The 22,932-nt window shown below is 40.8% G+C and overlaps 1 protein-coding gene across 1 annotated transcript in view; it reads right to left on the bottom strand.

Annotated features, from left to right (window-relative positions):
- The window catches only part of LOC124622032 (tRNA modification GTPase GTPBP3, mitochondrial), a 150,647-nt gene that overhangs the window by 57,333 nt on the left and 70,382 nt on the right, over positions 1-22,932 (bottom strand). Inside the window, exon 5 of the mRNA XM_047147589.1 lies at positions 7,172-7,277. Coding sequence (XP_047003545.1) covers positions 7,172-7,277 — 106 coding nt within the window. The remainder of the gene's footprint in view (positions 1-7,171; positions 7,278-22,932) is intronic.

Below are 22,932 nucleotides of genomic sequence, written 5' to 3'. Positions count from 1 at the left end.
TGATTTGTGTTGGAGTGTTAACCCCATTCCACTGAATTAACACCAGCAGGCAGTGTTGATCAACAAGAGCAGTACCATGGGCCCTTATGTGCACTTACCCCGTCCCAACAGACAACTGGGCATATCAGTTTACAAATAAGAAAAGAGATTCTATGTGTGTGATAGTGCGATATAAAGTGGTTTTCAATTTTATACTGTTGATTTTTTAAATTTTTCAGTGGAGAATTAAAATAATAGTGTTAATACAGGGTGTGTGAAAATAAAAATATAGACAAATGAGAAAGGGACAAAACTATAAGGGGAAAAACATTGGGACATAATTTAATTATTACTTAGATTCAGTATTATCCATTTCTAAAGGTATGATAACTTAGTAACTTCAGCACCATACTCATACAATTGAGTTATTAACAAAGTAATATCGATATCAAACTTTATTAATTAATTCCAATTTCCTTCTGGTTTGTTTCCTTTAGGAACAGCATGCTCCATGACTGTATTAATGAGGTCCAAGATAAAAGTTTAATTTTTTGTTATCTGTGATGTCAATGTGGTGCCACATCCAATTTTATTTATGATGAGTGATCATGACTTGGAAATAACTGCACTAAAGATTGCTACACAGTAGCTGAAATCAATCTGCAATAAACAGATTAAAAATTTATGACCATTACTGCTCTTCCTCCTATCTTGAATACTGATGTTATTAGCTGCTACAATTCCTTGATGAAGGGACTCTGACATGTAGGTACTATGTTGGTCTGCTTGATGCAGTTGTTTATATACATTCATTAAGGTATTATCTGATAAATGAGAGTATTTGAATGATGGATGAATGTCATAATGATGATGTAATAGTGGTGTACGAGTCAAGGCAGGCAATTAACAGTTTGTTCTATACTATCTTGTTTGATCTATATTTTTCTGACCTAAGGGTTTTCTTTTTTTTTCTCATTGTTTCCCAAAGCTTTAAAGTATGGTTACGGTGGTAAGGTTACCGGGTCTTTGGATTATGTTTGCTGGGCTGAAGGTAGTATCTGCATCTACATCTACACACATACTCTGCAAGTCATCCACCACATGGTGCATGGCAGAGGGTACCTTGTAGCACTACTAGTCATTTCCTTACCTGTTCCATTCACAAACAGAGCATGGAAAGTGGAATAATGTGAAATTGACTGAAGTCAGAAAAGTAGCCAGAGTGCTAAGTACATGGAAAGGAGAAAAACAGGTGTGTTTATTAACCATTTGTCATCAGAAATAAAGTGTTCTGTCAAATAAAATGTAATGATTTAACTGTTGTCTTCTAAATGTTTTAGGGTCCTGATATTTAAAGAAGTAATGCGTGAAGTGGCACGTGATGGTTCCGTACCTACTGCTCTCACATAGATATCCTATCTTGTCTTGTCTTCATGGTCCCTTCAGAAGTGATATGGAGTGGGTTGTAGTATATTTATAGATTTATTACTGAATACTGGTTTCTGAAACTTATTAAGAAGGTAATCATCTTGATGTTAAAGCTCTTTTGTCTGTATTTGCCTTAACAATAACATATGTTTTCGAGTGGGGTCCACGTTTAGCAAAACACTATTTTGTTTTTGTCCCAGACATGTTTCACTGCAATTGCAGCATCATCAGTGTTTTTTTTAATTTTTTTTATTTTTATTTTTTTTTATTGTTATGGCTTCTTACCACATGGTGTGGTTTTCATTCAGTATTACACTTTTATAGTGTCTGTTTTTCTTTACAGTTTGTCACCTGCAAAGTTTCTTTCTTTGTCATCTTCTTCATTGCAAAGTTCACTGCTTTGAGTTGTCACTGTCACTGTCACTGTCACTGTCTATCAGCTGTGATAACAAGATCTTGTTATTAACGGATGATAGACAGTGACAGTGACAACTCAAAGCACCGAACTTTGCAATGAAGAAGATGACAAAGAAAGAAACTTTCCAGGTGACAAACTGTAAAGAAAAATAGACACTATAAAAACGTAATACAACAGGAAAATCACACCATGTGGTAAGAAGCCATAACAATAATTTAAAAAAAAAACCACTGATGATGCTGCAACTGCAGTGAAACGTATCTGGGACAAGAACAAAATAGTGTTTTGCTAAAGGTGGACCCCACTCACAGGACATTCGGCATATATCTTAAGGTGTTCGTAAGTTAAGTTTGGAATTTTCAGTATGTCTGTGACACTCTCCTGTGGATTAAACAAAGCTGCCACTATTTATGCTGTCCTAGTTTGTATACAGTATTGAAATACAACACAAGTAAGCAGTTATATCAGGCTATGCTTTATATCTCAGCATACTGTATAGATCCACATTAGCTCCATTATAGTGTAGAAATTAATGAAAACTGTGAAGTCAGAATATTTTATATGCACCTACAAGAAAGAGAATAGATCAAGTGACTTTCACTCACTATATCAAGCAACACCCCCCATGAACCATGGACCTAGCCTTTGGTGGGGAGGCTTGTGTGCCTCAGCAATACAGATAACCGTACCATAGGTGCAACCACAACAGAGGGGTATCTACTGAGAGGCCAGACAATCGTGTGGTTCCTGCAGAGGGGCAGCAGCCTTTCCAGCAGTTGCAGGGGCAACAGTCTGGATACTTGACTGATCTGGCCTTGTAATACTAACCAAAACGGCTTTGCTGTGCTGGTACTGCGAATGGCTGAAAGTAAGGGGAAACTACAGCCATAATTTTTCCCGAGGGCATGCAGCTTTATTGTATGGTTAAATGATGATGGCGTCCTCTTGGGTAAAATATTCCAGAGGTAAAATAGTACCCCATTCGGATCTCCGGGCGGGGACTACTCAGGAGGATGCTGTTATCAGGAGAAAGAAAACTGGCATTCTATGGATCGGAGTGTGGAATGTCAGATCCCTTAATCGGGCAGGTAGATTAGGAAATTTAAAAAGGGAAATGGATAGGTTAAAGTTAGATATAGTGGGAAATAGTGAAGTTCGGTAGCAGGAGGAACAAGACTTTTGGTCAGGTGAATACAGGGTTACAAATACAAAATCAAATAGGGGTAACGCAGGAGTAGGTTTAATAATGAGTAGGAAAATAGGAATGCAGGTAAGTAACTACAAACAGCATAGTGAATGCATTATTGTGCCCAAGATAGATACGAAGCCCACGCCTACCACAATAGTACAAGTTTATATGCCAACTAGCTCCGCAGATGACAAAGAGATTGATGAGATAAAATAAATTATTCAGATAGTGAAGGGAGACAAAAATTTAATAGCCACGGGTGACTAGAACTCGATAGTGGGAAAAGGAAGAGCAGGAAACGTAGTAGGTGAATAAGGAATGGGAGTAATGAAAGAAAGAGGAAGTCGCCTGGTCGAATTTTGCACACAGCATAACTTAATCATAGCTAACACTTGGTTCAAGAATCATAAAAGAAGGTTGTATACATGGAAGAAGCCTGGAGATACTGGAAGATCTCAGATAGATTATATAATGGTAAGACAGAGATTCAGGAATCAGGTTTTAAATTGTAAGACATTTCCAGGGGCAGATGTAGACTCTGACCACAACTATTGGTTATGAACTGTAGATCAAAACTGAAGAAACTGCAAAAAGGTAGGAATTTGAGGAGATGGGAACTGGATAAACTGAAAGAACCTGAGGTAGTAGAGAGCTTCAGGGAGAGCATTAGGGAATGATTGACAAGAATGGGGGAAAGAAATACAGAAGAAGAAGAATGGGTAGCTTTGAGAGATGAAGTAGTGAAGGTAGCAGAGGATCAAGTAGGTAAAAAGATGAGGGCTAATAGAAATCCTTGGGTAACAGAAGAGATATTGAATTTAAACGATGAAAGGAGAAAACATAAAAATGTAGTAAATGAAGCAGGCAAAACGGAATACAAATGTCTCAAAAATGAGATTGACAGGAATTGCAAAACAGCTAAGCAGGAATGGCTAGAGGGCAACTGTAAGGATATAGAAGCTCATATGACTAGGGGTAAGATAGATACTGCCTACAGGAAAATTAAAGAGACCTTGGGAGAAAAGACAACCACTTGCATGAATATCAAGAGCTCAGATGGAAACCCAGTTCCAAGCAAAGAAGGGAAAGCAGAAAGATGGAAGGAGTATATACAAGGGCGATGTTCTTGAGGACAGTATTATAGAAATGGAAGAGAATGTAGATGAAGATGAAATAGGAGATATGATACTGTGTGAAGAGTTTGACAGAGCACTGAAAGACCTGAGTCGAAACAAGGCCCCAGGAGTAGACAAGATTCCATTAGAACTACTGACAGCCTTGGGAGAGCCAGGTCTAACAAAACTCTACCATATAGTGAGCAAGAAGTATGAGACAGGTGAAATACCCTCAGACTTCAAGAAGAATCTAATAATTCCAATCCAAAAGAAATCAGGTGTTGACAGATGTGAAAATTACCGAACTATCAGTTTAATATGCCACGGCTGCAAAATACTAACACAAATTCTTTACAGACGAAGGGAAAAACAGGTAGAAGCCGACCTCAGGGAAGATTAGTTTGGATTCCGTAGAAATGTTGGAACACATGAGTCAATACTGACCCTATGACTTATCTTAGAAAATAGATTAAGGAAAGGCAAACCTAAGTTTCATGCTTTTGTAGACTTAGAGAAAGCTTTTGACAATGCTGACTGGAATACTCTCTTTCGAATTCTGAACGCGGTAGGGGTAAAATAAGGGAGCGAAAGGTTATTTACAATTTGTACAGAACCCAGATGGCAGTTATAAGACTCGAGGGGCATGAAAGGGAAGCAGTGGTTGGGACAGGAGTGAGACAGGGTTGTAGCATATCCCCAATGTTAGTCAATCTATATATTGAGCAAGCAGTAAAGGAAACATAAAAAAAATTCAAAGTAGGAATTAAAAGCCATGGAGAAAAAATAAAAACTTTCAGGTTCACCGATGAGATTGAAATTCTATCAGAGACAGCAAAGGACCTGGAAGAACAGCTGAACGGAATGGAAATTGTCTTGAAAGGAGGATATAAGAGGAACATCAACAAAATCAAAATGAGGATAATGGAATGTAGTCAAATTAAATCAAGTGATGCTGTGGTAATTACATTAGGAAATGAGACTCTTAAAGTAGTAAATGAGTTTTGCTATTTGGGGAGCAAAATACACTCCTGGAAATGGAAAAAAGAACACATTGACACCGGTGTGTCAGACCCACCATACTTGCTCTGGACACTGCGAGAGGGCTGTACAAGCAATGATCACACGCACGGCACAGCGGACACACCAGGAACCGCGGTGTTGGCCGTCGAATGGCGCTAGCTGCGCAGCATTTGTGCACCGCCGCCGTCAGTGTCAGCCAGTTTGCCATGGCATACGGAGCTCCATCGCAGTCTTTAACACTGGTAGCATGCCGCGACAGCGTGGACGTGAACCGTATGTGCAGTTGACGGACTTTGAGCGAGGGCGTATAGTGGGCATGCGGGAGGCCGGGTGGACGTACCGCCGAATTGCTCAACACGTGGGGCGTGAGGTCTCCACAGTACATCGATGTTGTCGCCAGTGGTCGGCGGAAGGTGCACGTGCCCGTCGACCTGGGACCGGACCGCAGCGACGCACGGATGCACGCCAAGACCGCAGGATCCCACGCAGTGCCGTAGGGGACCGCACCGCCACTTCCCAGCAAATTAGGGACACTGTTGCTCCTGGGGTATCGGCGAGGACCATTCGCAACCGTCTCCATGAAGCTGGGCTACGGTCCCGCACACCGTTAGGCCGTCTTCCGCTCACGCCCCAACATCGTGCAGCCCGCCTCCAGTGGTGTCGCGACAGGCGTGAATGGAGGGACGAATGGAGACGGGAGGACTAACGGGGGATATTGAACTTATACAGAGAAAGGTAGCACAAATGGTCACAGGTTTGTTTAATCTGTGGGAGGATGTCACATAGATACTGAAGGAACTGAAATGGAAGACTCTTGAAGATAGATGTAAACTATCCTGAGAAAGTCTATTGGCAAAGTTTCAGGAACCAGCTTTAAATGATTACTTTAGGAATATACTACAACCCCCTGCATAACACTCACACAGGGATCATGAGGATTAGATTACTGCATGCACAGGGCATTCAAACAATCATTCTTCCCACACTCCATATGTGAATAGAACAGGAAGAAACTCCAATAACTGTTACAATGGGACGTACCCTCTGCACACACCTCATGGTGGTTTGCAGAGTACAGATGTATATGCAGATGTAGCAGCAAAAACTGACACAGTTGAAAGTGTATAAGAGAAAAAGGGGAGGGGGGTGCCACATCATACAACAGCATGGTATGGCATGAGTATAACCTCAACTTTGTTCCATATTTTGTTCAACAATCAATAATGCATAAAAATCTTATTAATAATTTACAGAACTACACGAAAAAAAGTATATCAGAATTAATCAGTTTGCAAGCAAAAGGCAGCACAGAAGTTAATAAGTCTTGAGAAATGCTATAGTTATACTTAGAAGTTATTAAGTATAACCAATGCATGATGGACTTGTTCGTGTCATGAAGATCACAGGCAAAACTTTAGTAGAACTTTTCTTGTTACACATTTATTGGTCTTTATTACAAAGTCACAAAAATGATGTTCATATTTGTTTCCTGTACTTATTTATGTGAGAATTTAGTTGATTTATCAAAATTAATAACTGATAAAATGAGGAAATAAAATAAACAGTTCATCTACGGAGTTTCTGTCATTTATGTGCACAAAACTATAGTACAAATAAACTTCATTGTTATTTTGGTCAGTGACAACTTCACAAAAGGTGTCCTACTTATATAGTCGTAAATCAGCAACTTCTTCATTTCTTTCATTTACCACTGCTCTTGTATTTAATTCTGAAAGTCACGTACAAAATTTTACATGGAGACAGAAAAAGCTCTACAGGAAAACTGTGGATTCCCATAATGACACAGGGGTATGGCAAGGCCGCAGAAAAATATACTTCTCTATTGGGGTAATACATGTAGATACAAATTCACAACAATGTCTTCAATAAAAGGGCAAGGTTTTGAACATGCCTGGCATACACAGGATGTTGGCCTACTGTGCCTATACCACATTTAATTACTATATTCTTTTACTAGTCTACTGTTAAACTATAAAACTGACAGTAAAAACAAACACTTACAAATAATATTAAGTAAACTGCTCTTGCCAGCATTAGGTGCACCGACAATAGCTGTGTGAACTCCAGACCTCAGAATTTCTCCTCTACGGTTGTCAGACAAGTGTTCCTACAACCAGTTAATTAAAAAATTATAACAACATAATATTTTATTACTAATTCATGATGGGGGAATTGCATTCCAAATAAAACTATGAGGCAATGGATTCTACTGAATAACAGTTGAAACATGGACCATTAAAACATAATTTCATTCCAGATCATTACGCATTGCTGAATGTTTTTCATGGCACTGAGTGACAGTGGAAACAAAAACAAAAGTAGACACTGTGAAGATCACACAGCCTTTTCCACCCAAACACATGTACAGCCGATTTAGTATTTCATATGTTATTATTCAAACACATAGCCTATTCAAGTATGTTGATGTGCATAAGAATTTCAACAGCAAGAGGTTTACTATAGTTGTGGAGCAGAGCACACATTCTCTGATTAGCTTACACTGCATAGGACATGGGTTGCCTGTAGCACTAGTTTCTTCTTTGTACTGTCATGTCATACAAGTTACTAATATAGTTTTGGATGAGGGGACTAATTTACAAGATGACAGAATTGTTTAAGGCTACATTGTGTAATACCACAACCCCTTTTGGGATCCTGTATCCTATTCCAGTCTCATCTCCACTCCCCTGAAGAGGGCATATATGTAATATTAGTAATTTACACCAATTTAAACTGTTGCTTTGACATTGTTCATGTTGTGCCTCACCAGTATATGGAATGAAGAAACATGTTGGATTAAAAGCTAATGTACCAGCATAATTTACACACAATACTAACTATAGGCACATGGTAGGAACACTCCTGCTATTGTAATTATGGAGTAATTAACAATTAAAGTTCCGACATTTCAAGTCATCGAGAGACAGCTATTTTTATGTTTTTTAAATCAGAAATTATCTGGATCCCTAATAGAAATATGAAATTATGATTTTTCAGTCAGGATCAAATATGCTCACATTATAATTGGTGTTAGTTAATAGAACTGTAATTATGACTATATAGAAATGTAAAATTTTACTTGTACAAAATTTAATCAATTGAATCGAGGCCTTTCATTCAATAAAACTGATCACTCCGTTCACCTGAAAATGACAGGATGATTTGAAATTAACAAAATATATTGCTGCAATGATAAAACATGTAATTTATAGTCTTAATGGAAACAGACTCTTTCCTGTCTTTGTATGAAATTATTCACTGTTATTCCATGTAATTTTCTATGTAATTTGGGAAGATGTATGTGAAAATTTTACTTGTTAAATATGCAAAATGCAATATGTAACAATAACAGTAATTGTTTAAAATCATATAAACAGAGGCAATTTGTACGCCGCCATAGGTCAGTCTTAGGTCAGTCAGTCATATGTCAGTCTGAGGTCAGTCTTAAATCAGTCTTGGACTGAACTTTGTATCAACAGCATGGAGTCAGACACTGTACGTTCGCCACTGAACGTATGGCAAGTAAAATAAAATTCTCTGTGAACAAGAAGTACTGAAACTTATTTCAACCATTACATGATTCCCGTGTGGCAGTGCAGTAACAAAGATGAACCTACAGCAGCATCAAGAAACATCACCCCAGATTACACAAGATACATATTATTTTTTTGGTGGAGGATATCCGTAATAAGACGTGGTATATTGATCACTGTTTTCCTTGTGTTAAGCAATGGTACACATCCCAGACTTCACCACAAAAACATTATTGTCACGTTATAATACAACTAGAATTCATTATATCCTCACACAGACTATAAATTGATGGCAATAATGGGCAACGGGCACTACATAAATAGTGTGTGGGTAAGTTGAGAATTTGGATCTGATGGGTGGAATGTTAGGATAGTCCATGCAGTTGCAATAACCACTGTGGCCAAACAGCTCAGGAGCCAGTGCATCTACCTAGTAAGCAGGAAACCCGGTTTCGTATCCCTGCCCGGCACAAATTTTCAACTTTCCTCCTCGATTTCAATCAATGCCTGCTCGCAGCCAATGTCTGTAATTCCTTTGTGTCTTATTCTATAAGGGCTCCTGGATTAAAATGGAGTCTGTTCTTTCAGACATGTCTGAAAATATATAAATCAAAGGCATAATAAGGCAATGAGATGCATGATCTTACTATGAAAGTTATCACTATATTCATTCCTTTAAATGTGGAGTAATCCACCATTTAATATAATTCTGACAGGACAGTTTCCTGTACGTACTGAACTTACCGCTTGAAGATAACTATTTTCCAGTCATTCTCTTACACAATTTCACTATAGCTTTCAAATACTCGACTTTGGCTGATCTCATATTTTGAGGAGAAAAGTGGGGGATAGAAGGGCAAAAAAAGGATGAATAAATGCATGCCATTAAAATAATTACACCTGTTTTCATTAAGTGAAGTGTTAAATGTAATTTCTTTTGCTGTTTCATAGTCTTTATATTATGTATAGTGAGTACACCAACAGAGCCACCTGCTGATTCTTATTTGTACTACTAAAAGATGAGAATCCACAGAAACACAAGCACTGAACAAAAGCAAATGAACAATACGTTGTAGTGTATTAATGCACAACCACAGCTGAACCTTGAACCCTTATGCTGTCTACACATGCACACTGCAAACCACTGAAAAGTACACGACAGGGATGCACTCGCCATCACACCACTTATTAGGGCTTCTTCCCATTCCACCCACCTATGGAGGGAATAATGATTACTTAAAATGCCTCTGTGAGTGCTGTAATTAGCCTAATCTTGTCTTTGTGACCACTACAAGAGTGATACATATGGGGGTTACATTATATGAGGTGTCACTGTAAAATAACGGAACTGACTCTGCCACAGGGTAAGCATGCATGTGCCAAAGACGAACGACCAACAGCTGTGAAGCCTAACGCCTTCTCAGTTGAATGCGGCACCTCTGGTGTCTCTAGACAAATCAGTGTGGCTGTGGCCCTCATTTTGTTTTGCTGGAAAAATGATAAGTGCAATAAAGGAGCAACGAATTGTCGTGAAGCTATAGATGAAACTTGGAAAAACTGCTGCTGAAACTTATCTTTTACTAAAAGAAGTGTATGGCAAAGACTATTTATCAAGAATGTGAGTTGTTGAGTGGTTCAAGCAATTCCATGTTGAAGGTGTCCGGGATGCACTTCAACACACACACACACAAACACACACACACACACACACACACACACACACACCACAAAGATAATAATATAAAAAAAGGAAGTAATCTGATTCAATCTGACTGTCTATTCAGTATTCAATTGATTGCTGAAACTGTAGGAACAGACAAAGAATGACTTGAGTTCAAAAGGCAGATATTCTCAGAATGGACGAGTCACTCGATAATTCGACCCCTGTAGCAAGTGATAGCTGAACCTCACAACACACTGTGCATTGAAGTGCCCCACAAGGAGGAATGGGTGTGGATGTGCCCAGAAGAGTTCTCAGTGTGTCTGCATCTAAATGATCATGAGGTGGAAGATATAAAGAATGCACTGTGAAGTTAATTGGTGCCAGAACTTTCATGGCAACTGCTTATACGGCCATGGCGAGAGGGACAAGAGAGGAATGACATTTGTCATCAATGGAAACAGCCACTCCATTTTTAGCCCTGTCTCCAGCAATATTATCTTTCCTGTAGGGGTGATAACTCAGTAATGCAGGTGTGTCAGTGACTTTAAAATGAGTTTCCTGCAAGCAGATGCAGAACAGTTTCTCCTGGACCAGAAACTGTAATTCTTCCACATGTAGTCAGTATCCAATTAAATGCAGAAGTCCCAGTGGGAGCAACTGATTAACGATGGTTAGTCTTGTCTTTCTCCCACAGAGGTGGTGATTTACTTGGGAGGTCAGGGGGAAGGTTAGCCAGTGCCCAGCTCTCCAGTTCCTCCAATAGGAAACCCTCAGCTGCTGACAAGTGTTGTTGATCTTAATTATCATTTATTCTAGAGAAGCTGCACGATCATTAATGGTATCTGTCCTTTACAGAACAGTTACTATCTTCATATATATATAGTTAAAGGCTACCCAGCCACTGACCTTCGTCTGTGAGAATGCGCAAAGGTTGGCCGAACTCTTATGGGAATCGTCACCTTAGTGTGTGCGAGTAATGAGCGGATGGGCAAATATCTATTAGGTACATTACATATGTAGATTGTGGACAGTTGGGAATAAGTTGGGGATAAGTCCCTGCAGTCGAGCTATTCATCTGTGTCCTCGGTGGTTCAGATGGATAGAGCGTCTGCCATGCAAGCAGGAGATCCAGGGTTCGAGTCCCGGTCGGGGCACACATTTTCAGCTGTCCCCATCGAGATATATCAACAACACCCGTCAGCAGCTGAGGGTTTCAATTATCATTTATTCTAGAGAAGCTGCACAGTCATCAAAGGTATCTGTTCTTTCGAGAACAGTTACTATCTTCATCTATGAAGTCATTTGACACTTTTTAGGGACCTAGCAATACCCTCCAATGCCTCGTGACTATAGAAATGGGAGTCCTTCTCAAAGGTTTCCCCTGTTCTCTTGATTACAATGATAAATAAATAAATGGCGTCTGACGAGGGCCTCCCGTTGGGTAGACCGTTCGCCTGGTGCAAGTCTTTCGATTTGACGCCACTTCGGCGACTTGCGCGTCGATGGGGATGAAATGATGATGATTAGCACAACACAACATCCAGTCCCTGAGCGGAGAAAATCTCTGACCCAGCCGGGAATCGAACCTGGGCCCTTTGGATTGACAGTCTGTTGCGCTGACCACTCAGCTACCGGGGGCGGACATTACAATGATAGTGTTACAGCACACTAATACCCTGTTACTATGGTTCTCAGACTTCTTCTTGGGAGAACTGACCAACTTAGCTCTCTTTGATGAGTGGGTGTAGGTACTACTTGGCGGTGTACCCATCCTGTCAGGAGTAGTTGTTTGACAAGACCATTCCATAGGGATCCCACGAGACACTAGGGAAACAAACATCGACCCAGGCAGAGCCCTGCATGCCTGAACAAGCCTGGAGGGCAGCAGGTACTCCAGAGGTTGCCTGCTAGAGACTGTTCTACCTTAACATCCATTTGCCTAACCAGTTTGTAGCACACGTTAAGGTTGAGGTTGCAGTCCAAGCAGTGAAGCCAAGGTCCTCGTCCTCTGAAACACACAACATTCCTCTGCCATGCTGTACAGTGGTCACTGAAGCATGCCTGGAGCTTATAGTAACAGAGGACTGGCAGTGCTTACCAGTCTCCAGTTCAGGGATCCAGGGTCATCGAGCCCATACCCAGCAAATGAATGCTGAGTCCCTTGGAGGAAATTTGCACAGAGTGTTGTAGGGATAAGGGAGAGGAGAATATTGATGGTGACAATAACTAAATGTGTTTATTTTTGGAATAAAATGTTTAAAGCAATAGTCCCATTATTTTACAGCCACACTTCACGACAATAGGCATCTCAGTGACACTCTTGCAAGGTAGCTGCTGATAAACATTTTGGGACGTGAAGTCGTGGTCCAAGAAATTCTTCTGTTCCAGAATTTCGTTCAGTTGGCAAGACTCTGAGGATGTCTAGTGCAGTCCGGGCCGAAATGTCAGGAATGGAAGAATTTCTTGGACCATGACCTCACATGCCGAAAGGTTTACCAGCGGCTATGTCATTTGGTCATGAAAGCCTTCATTCTACTCATGTAAGGGCCAAACATGTGACCGTACATGTTGCTCTTACTTGTATGTAATCAACATCCTCTGAAAGTTCTATTTTATATGGTTACCACATATTTGAGTAATATTCAAGAAGGTGTCACATGGATGATTTGTAAGCAATCTCCTTTACACACTCACTGCATTTTTTGTGGTATACTATCAATGACTCAAAATCTTCCACTTTCATTATCTATGGTTGAGTCTATATGACCATTCCATTTCATACCCCTACAAATTCTTATAATCAGGTATTTGTGCGAGCTGACTGATTATGATTGTGACTCATTGGTACTGTAGTCATAGAATATTACATTTTCTTCATTTTGTGAAATGCAAAATTTTACATTTTGGAATATTTAAAATGTGTTGCCAATCTTTGCACCACCTTGAAATCTTATCAAGATCTGACTGAATATGTGTGCATCATTTCTTAGGCAGTGCTTTTTTATACTGGGTGCTTGGAAACAGTCTGAAAAGCTTATAAGGGTGTTCCAAGGTAGGCTGTGCTAAGAAATAACTGATAAGAAAAACATTTGATATGTGGTGCTATCTTTGAGTTAATTAGAATTGAATTTAGCCAATTGGATCACTGCACACACAAATTTGAGAAATCCATCAGAGATGGTTTCACCAAATGCTTTCTTCATTCTGTTTCCTAACACTGAATGAGAGAGCAATACATGAATTGGACATGGGAGAGCAGTACAGATCGAACCCAAATGCTGAGCTGCCTCAGCCACTGTCATCTATGCTATGAGAACAACTGACACTAATTGTATCTGACGGGCCACCTAAATTTGCATGTACAATGTCCCGACTGGCTAACTTCAATGCTAATTAACTAAAAAATAATGTGATATACATATATTTTTCTTAACAATTATCTCTCAGCACAACCTACCCTACAATACTCCTTCAAGCTTTTCAGACTGTTTCTGACCACCCTGTATATAACAGCATCATGTGCAGAGCGTGACGTGAACGCAAGGCATTATGCACTGTGCATCTATTGTGTTCATACGATATAAGCATTCTGGTTCTTAGTGACACTTCATGCAGAAGATGAGGATGAATTGATGTCAGAAAGTTGGCATATGCCCTGCACTTTAAGTTACCACTGTTGAAAGAAGGGCCAATAATTGTACCACCAAGCCTTCCACACCCGACTTTAACTGACCACTGATGCTGATATTCCACTACAGAACTGTACACAATTCTTGAAATCATTTTCACAGAATTCTTGGTGCAAGTGTATATGTTATGAATGGAAGTGGTAACATGTCAGAATGTGATGTAGACTGGTTTTAGGAATGCCAATCTCCTATTCAAGCTGTCATGAAAAAGTACATTTCCTAAAGCATCACAAGAAGGCAGTAAAACATCCATTGACAAGGTGGGTTCATGTCAGGATTTAACTCTCTGTAAAGTTCCTTTGCCTGAGCTGTGTTACACCTAGATTCAACCAGAATATGCACAAAGTAACAATGATGCAGTCTTTAATCAAGGACTGTCTTTACTGTACACAACATATAAGATGACATTATTGCAATTGCTGTTCTACCAATTCACATTCACTATTTATGAGTAGCATTTACACTTACTCTTTGTTGGTGTACAAATGAATGAAGTTGACTGAATGATTGGCGTGTTCTTTCCCTGTGTTTGTTTACTGTCAACTCCAGCAAGTGGACGCGATGTGTTAGCCAGGCACCTGCACTATGTACTACTACAGAAGAGTCAGTCGGTTCTGTGTTACATTTTTAATAACGTCATATTTATGTGAACAGTATATGTAATACATTTTTGATAAGAGCAAATGGATTATGGAATAAAACATATATGGAGCTATTTAATAAGATGTACTGCTGTTCATACCTTTGTAAAACACAAAGTTACATGGCAATCATGCTGAATAATGTCAATTTGCTACCCACGTTTTTGGTTTTGGCTTATGGACAAAGCAGTATTTGGGGTGGACAACATATAAAGAACACACGTTATACACTCCTGGAAATTGAAATAAGAACACCGTGAATTCATTGTCCCAGGAAGGGGAAACTTTATTGACACATTCCTGGGGTCAGATACATCACATGATCACACTGACAGAACCACAGGCACATAGACACAGGCAACAGAGCATGCACAATGTCGGCACTAGTACAGTGTATATCCACCTTTCGCAGCAATGCATGCTGCTATTCTCCCATGGAGACGATCGTAGAGATGCTGGATGTAGTCCTGTGGAACGGCTTGCCATGCCATTTCCACCTGGCGCCTCAGTTGGACCAGCGTTCGTGCTGGACGTGCAGACCGCGTGAGATGACACTTCATCCAGTCCCAAACATGCTCAATGGGGGACAGATCCGGAGATCTTGCTGGCCAGGGTAGTTGACTTACACCTTCTAGAGCACGTTGGGTGGCACGGGATACATGCGGACGTGCATTGTCCTGTTGGAACAGCAAGTTCCCTTGCCGGCCTAGGAATGGTAGAACGATGGGTTCGATGACGGTTTGGATGTACCGTGCACTATTCAGTGTCCCCTCGACACCAGTGGTGTACGGCCAGTGTAGGAGATCGCTCCCCACACCATGATGCCGGGTGTTGGCCCTGTGTGCCTCGGTCGTATGCAGTCCTGATTGTGGCGCTCACCTGCACGGCGCCAAACACGCATACGACCATCATTGGCACCAAGGCAGAAGCGACTCTCATCGCTGAAGACGACACATCTCCATTCGTCCCTCCATTCACACCTGTCGCGACACCACTGGAGGCGGGCTGCACGATGTTGGGGCGTGAGCGGAAGACGGCCTAACGGTGTGCGGGACCGTAGCCCAGCTTCATGGAGACGGTTGCGAATGGTCCTCGCCGATACCCCAGGAGCAACAGAGTCCCTAATTTGCTGGGAAGTGGCGGTGCGGTCCCCTACGGCACTGCGTAGGATCCTACGGTCTTGGCGTGCATCCGTGCGTCGCTGCGGTCCGGTCCCAGGTCGACGGGCACGTGCACCTTCCGCCGACCACTGGCGACAACATCGATGTACTGTGGAGACCTCACGCCCCACGTGTTGAGCAATTCGGCGGTACGTCCACCCGGCCTCCCGCATGCCCACTATACGCCCTCGCTCAAAGTCCGTCAACTGCACATACGGTTCACGTCCACGCTGTCGCGGCATGCTACCAGTGTTAAAGACTGCGATGGAGCTCCGTATGCCACGGCAAACTGGCTGACACTGACGGCGGCGGTGCACAAATGCTGCGCAGCTAGCGCCATTAGACGGCCAACACCGCGGTTCCTGGTGTGTCCGCTGTGCCGTGCGTGTGATCATTGCTTGTACAGCCCTCTCGCAGTGTCCGGAGCAAGTATGGTGGGTCTGACACACCGGTGTCAATGTGTTCTTTTTTCCATTTCCAGGAGTGTATAATTGCAGCATCTGCGAAAAATCTGAGGTTGCTATTAACATTGCCTGCAAGGTAATTAATATTCAACACCTGAATATATTCAACACCTGAATATATACAACACCTAAAGTTACTTCTATATCTGTCAATGACTCTTCATCCTTGATTATATGTTCCATCCTCCCTACTGAGGAATTCTCACAATCCAGCATAAATTTCATTTGATACTCCATGTGAACATACTTTCCTTGATAAGTGTTAATGTGGGACTGAGTCAGATTCTTTTTGGAAGTGACGCAGTGTGGCATCTATCTGACTGCCTCAATTCATGGCTTTCAACATGTCATGTAAGGGAAGGGCGAGATTTTGGAAATATAACTGTTGTGACAGTGCCACGACATTTACAGTGCCGCCACGACAGTACGTGCAAACGGCGATAGAGGCACTCCGCAACTCGGCTGAGCGCGGGAGCGCCACCTAGCTATGAACGGCGCCGGCCACACGTCACGGCACGGCAGTCAAATAAGAGATACTGAGTTGTTATCATGTAACCAGCTATTGTTTCTAAGTGAGTGTTTTTGAATATCCACGCAATTATTGGTGATTAAAGGTTATAACAATAACAACCATGGGAGTATATATTTCTCTATTCACAGCAATACATCTATTAATCTGATTGATGTTAATAACTTATTGAAAGAAATCTTTCATTTTTTTTATTAAAAAAAAAAAAATCATTGCCATACTGAAGTAGAACCACACAGCATCCACCTTTGTGGAATTAAATTTGTAAGTTTGCAGATTCTTTTACTGTATCAAGCAAGTTTTTTTATTTTTATTTTTTTGCACAAATAAAATGTAACATAATCTTTTGTACCTCAAAATATCTTGGTGTTTATTTTTTACCACATATTATTCATACATTTTTTTTCTTTGTAGGAAATGTCTTGTCACCAGGCACGTCAGAATAATTCAGACTCTTTTTGTTACGTCTGCAAAGAGTACACACTGGAAAGGCAGAGAAAGAAAAATTTGTACTTCATAAAGAAGAACAAACCACAATAACACTGTGTTCTGGTGTAGTGAAAAGTGTTTTACTACATTATTTGTGGAAAATACTTGTTATAGTTACATATGCATCACAACATCTCAGCATGATGCGGAGAATGGAAGTGTTTGCCACACGAAAACATGACAAGTTACTTGTAGTAATTAACACAAAAGTGATCCAGAAAATTCATGAACACCAAATGTAAAGAATAAATAAACATGAAAACCCACTGATGATGGCAGAGTGGTGCCGCAACATGTTTGGGTACTGAGAAAAATGGTGTTTTGTATAACTGGCGAACCTCACATCCAAAAATTTTTAGTGCAAACACTGCCAAAACAAGGCACTGCAAATCAAAAAGATGGATATATCATAAAGAAGGCTTACAAGCATTTATTTATAATGGAACATGGAGACCAGGACAAGGACTGGGCACCACATGTGTGTTGAGCGAGTTGTTATGTAAAATTAAGTTGGTGGAAGGGTGAAAATTCCACATTGTCCGCAGCACCCATGTCTTCGAGGGAGCAAAAAGATCACGTAGCAGACTATTACTTTTGTCTCACAAAAGTTGTAGGCTTTACAAGCAGAAAGTCGAAGACACATAGTTTACACAAAAATTCTGATTTTCTGCAATCAGACCAGTGCCACACTCTGACAGTGATCCAGTGCCTTCAAGGCCACATTTTGGACACAGATAGTGAAGAAGAAAGTGTTAGTCATAATTTGCCTCCTCTCCTGAAAGAAGTGATCGAGATCTGTGCATCTTAATTCAGGCATATCTGAATGATCTAGTCTGAGAGCTGGGCCTAAGCAAACAAAAGGCAGAGGTGCCAGGACCTAGGTTAAAAGAATGTAATCTTCTAAGACAAGATACAAACGTAACTTCTTATAGTAATAGAAAATGCACTTTCCTTTCTTTTTTTTCTTTTTTCTTTTTTTTTTTTTTTCAAATATTCCGTAATGATGTATGTGACATAATCAGAGCTCTGGACTTTCAATACAATGCACAGGACTGGAGACCCTGTGCAGATGCCCCCAAAACTAGTTTAAACGCTGTTCTACTCCACAATGGGAAGGTAATTCCTTTCATTCAAATTGCATATGCTAATATGGCTAAAGAGTCATATGAAATTTTGGAATGTGTACTTACATGTTTGAAATACATTGAACATAAGTGGAAAATACATCATGACCTCAAAATAATAGCCATGATATTAGGTATGCAGCAAAGCTACACCAAATATGGCTGTTTCATATGTGAGTGGGATAGTTGAGGCATGGATTCCCATTATATGGGAGAAAAAAAAGAGCGTGGACTTTAAAAAAATGGAAACTGCGAGAAAACATTTTTTGTAGAAGAAACTGGTAGCTAGTGAAGATGTATTTCTTCCTCTGCTCCATATCAAACTAGGCTTAACGAAACAATTTGTTAAGGGAATGGATAAAAGTGGACGAGGATTTGTGTACCTCTCTCATAAATTTCCTTGTCTTACACCAGCAAAGACAAAGGAAGATGCACGTGTTTTGGCCCCAACATTAGACAGATTCAGTAAGACCCAAATTTTGAAGAAATCCTGATGACAGAAGAAAAAAAGCATGGATATGTTTTAAGCATGTCACAAACAATGTTCTGTAAAAATGAAGAGCCCATAACTGCAAAGAACTGGTAAATGAGTTGCTTGTTGCATACCAAAAATTGGGATGCAACATATCCCCCAAAGTACCAGAACTTTAAGCGCTGATAGAAAGCACCGAAGTAGAAATCGTTATAGGTACGGAAAGCTGGCTGAAGCCAGAGATAAATTCAGCCGAAATTTTTACAAAGGCACAGATGGTGTTTAGATAGGATAGATTGCATGCAACCGGTGGTGGCATGTTTGTCGCTGTTTGCAGTAGTTTATCCTGTAGTGAAATAGAAGTGGATAGTTCCTGTGAATTATTATGGGTGGAGGTTATACTCAACAACCGAGCTAGGTTAATAATTGGCTCCTTTTACCGACCTCCCAACTCAGCAGCATTAGTATCAGAGCAACTGAGAGAAAATCTGGAATACATTGCACATAAATTTCCTCAACATGTTATAGTCTTAGATGGAGATTTCAATTTACCAGATATAGACTGGGACACTCAGATGTTTAGGACGGGTGGTAGGGACAGAGCATCGGGTGACATTATACTGAGTGCACTATCCGAAAATTACCTCGAGCAATTAAACAGAGAACCGACTCGTGCAGATAACATCTTGGACCTACTGATAACAAACAGACCCGAACTTTTCGACTGTGTAAGTGCAGAATAGGGAATCAGTGATCATAAGGCCTTTGCAGCATGGAAGTTAATAGGAATATAAAAAAAGGGAGGAAGGTTTATCTGTTTAGCAAGAGTAATAAGAGGTAGATTACAGATTACCTAACAGATCAAAACAAAAATTTCTGTTCCGACACAGACAATGTTGAGTGTTTATGCAAGAAGTTCAAAGCAATCGTAAAATGCGTTTTAGACAGTTATGTGCTGAGTAAAACTGTGAGGGACCGGAAAAACCCACCGTGGTTCAACAACAAAGTTAGGAAACTACTGCGAAAGCAAAGAGAGCTTCACTGCAAATTTAAACGCAGCTAAAACCTCTCAGACAAGCAGAAGCTAAACGATGTCAAAGTTAACTTAAGGAGGGATATGCGTGAAGCACTCAGTGAATTCGAAAGTAAAATTCTATGTACCGACTTGATAGAAAATCCTAGGAAGTTCTGGTCTTACGTTAAATCAGTAATTGGGTCAAAACAGCATATCCAGACACTCTAGGTTGATAATGGCATTGAAACAGAGGATGACATGCATAAAGCTGAAATACTAAACATCTTTTTCCAAAGCTTTTCCACAGAGGAAGACCGCACTGCAGTTCCTTCTCTAAATCCTCGCATGAACGAAAAAATGGCTGACATCAAAATAAGTGTCCTAGGAATATAAAACCAACTGAAATGACTCAACAGAGGAAAGTCCACTGGACCTGATGGCATACCAAATCGATTCTGCACAGAGTATGCGAAAGAACTTGCCCCCCTTCTAACAGCCGTGTACCGCAAGTCTCTAGAGGAACGAAAGGTTCCAAATGCTTGGAAAAGAGCACAGGTAGTTCCAGTTTTCAAGAAGGGTCGTCAAGCAGATGCGCAAAACTATAGGCCTATATCTCTGACATTGATCCGTTGTAGAATTTTAGAACATGTTTTTTGCTCGCGTATCATGTCATTTCTGGAAACCCAGGATTTACTCTGTAGGAATCAACATGGATTCCGGAAACAGCGATTGTGTGAGACCAAACTTGCTTTATTTGTTCATGAGACCCAGAAAATATTAGATACAGGCTCCCAGGTAGATGCCATTTTCCTTGACTTCCGGAAGGCGTTCGATACAGTTCCGCACTGTCTCCTGATAAGCAAAGTAAGAGCCCACGGAATATCAGACCACTTGCGTGGCTGGATTGAAGAGTTTTTAGCAAACAGACCACAGCACGCTGTTCTCAATGGAGAGATGTCTACAGACGTTAAAGTAACCTCTGGCGTGCCACAGGGGAGTGTTATGGGACCATTGCTTCTCACAATATATATAAATGACCTAGTAGATAGCATTAGAAGTTCCATGCGGCTTTTCGCGGATGATGCTGTAGTATACGGAGAAGTTGCAGCATTAGAAAATTGCAGCGAAATGCATGAAGATTTGCAGCAGATAGGCACTTCGTGCAGGGAGTGGCAACTGGCCCTTAACACAGACAAATGTAATGTATTGCAAATACATAGAAAGAAGGATCCTTTATTGTATGATTATATGATGGCAGAACAACACTGGTAGCAGTTACTTATGTAAAACATCTGGGAGTATGCGTACAGAATGATTTGAAGTGGAATGATCACATAAAATTAATTGTTGGTAAGGTGGATGCCAGGTTGAGATTAATTGGGAGAGTCCTTAGAAAATGTAGTCCATCAACAAAGGAGGTGGCTTACAAAACACTTGTTCGACCTATACTTGAGTATTGCTCATCAGCGTGGGATCCGTACCAGGTCGGGTTGACAGAGGAGATAGAGAAGATCCGAAAAAGAGCGGCACGTTTCGTCACAGGTTTATTTGGTAAGCATGACAGTGTTATGGAGATGTTTAGGAAATTCAAGTGGCAGACTCTGCAAGAGACGCGCTCTGCATCGCGGTGTAGCTTGCTGTCCAGGTTTCGAGAGGGTGTGTTTCTGGATGAGGTATCGAATATATTGCTTTCCCCTACTTATACCTCCTGAGGAGATCACGAATGTAAAATTAGAGAAATTCGAGCATGCATGGAGGCTTTCCGGCAGTCATTTTTCCAGCAAACCATACGTGACCGGAACAGGAAAAGGCGGTAATGACAGTGGCACGTAAGGTGCCCTCCGCCACACACCGTTGGGTGGCTTGCAGAGTATAAATGTAGAGTTAGATGTAGACGTAAGTGCATTTGAAGAAATCTTGGTGACAGAACAAAAACAAGCATGGATATGTTTTACGCATATCACAAATAAGGTTCTGTAAAAATGAAGAGCCCATAACTACAAAGAATTGGTAAATGAGATGCTTGTTGCATACCGAAAATTGGGATGCAACATATCCCTCAAAGTGCATTTCATGCATTCTCATTTGGATCAGTTCTCATAAAGATGCAATGACATGTCTGATGAACATTGAGAAACATTCCATAAGGACATCAGGACGTAAGTATGAAGCAAAACTTATACATACCATGATGGTTGATTGCTACTGGAATATAATTCAAGATTGCAAGGACATTCATCAAAAAAGGAATGAATAAAAGTATAAATGATGTTGTTGTGATGGCAGAAGAGCCAACACCGTGTTACTAGTGGAGGCCGAAATGCACGCGTTTTAGTTCACGCAGGCTGGTGTCAAGAGGGAAGAACTATACTGATGTGAGGTCTGGAACATGACAAGGAATTAGAATTCAGAAAGCGGACGTAATTAGTTTGACACTTAAGCTTTAATCCATTAATGAAGAACATTGCTCTTGATGGTACATGATTCACAATATTATCTGTTCAGAATAGTAACTGAATATGGCGCCTTGCTAGGTCGTAGCAAATGACGTAGTTGAAGGCTATGTTAAACTGTGATCTCAGCAAATGAGTGTGTATGTAGACAGTGAACCATCGCTAGCAAAGTTGGCTGTCCAACTGGGGCGAGTTCTAGGGAGTCTCTCTAGACCTGCCATGTGGCGGCGCTCGGTCTGCAATCACTGATAGTGGCGACACGCAGGTCCGACGTATACTAACGGACCGTGGCCGATTTAAAGGCTACCACCTAGCAAGTGTGGTGTCTGGCGGTGACACCACATATGTAATGTATAAAGTATAGTGGTGGGAAATATACATTTTGAGATTATGTTTTTAATTTTTTAAGCTCTACGTATAACAGTCCTCCTCAGGGAACACTGCCTTAATGTAGCACTGTCTGTGCGGGCGAAGAGGTTTGTGTGCTCTGGATCCGGAGGACTATGCTGGCGGTAGCTTAGCTACCAGAA

The sequence above is a fragment of the Schistocerca americana genome, chromosome 7, assembly GCF_021461395.2.
Source record: "Schistocerca americana isolate TAMUIC-IGC-003095 chromosome 7, iqSchAmer2.1, whole genome shotgun sequence".
Classification (NCBI taxonomy): domain Eukaryota; kingdom Metazoa; phylum Arthropoda; class Insecta; order Orthoptera; family Acrididae; genus Schistocerca; species Schistocerca americana.
Note: the sequence above shows the minus strand (reverse complement) of the source record. Positions and strands in the feature narration are given on the sequence as shown.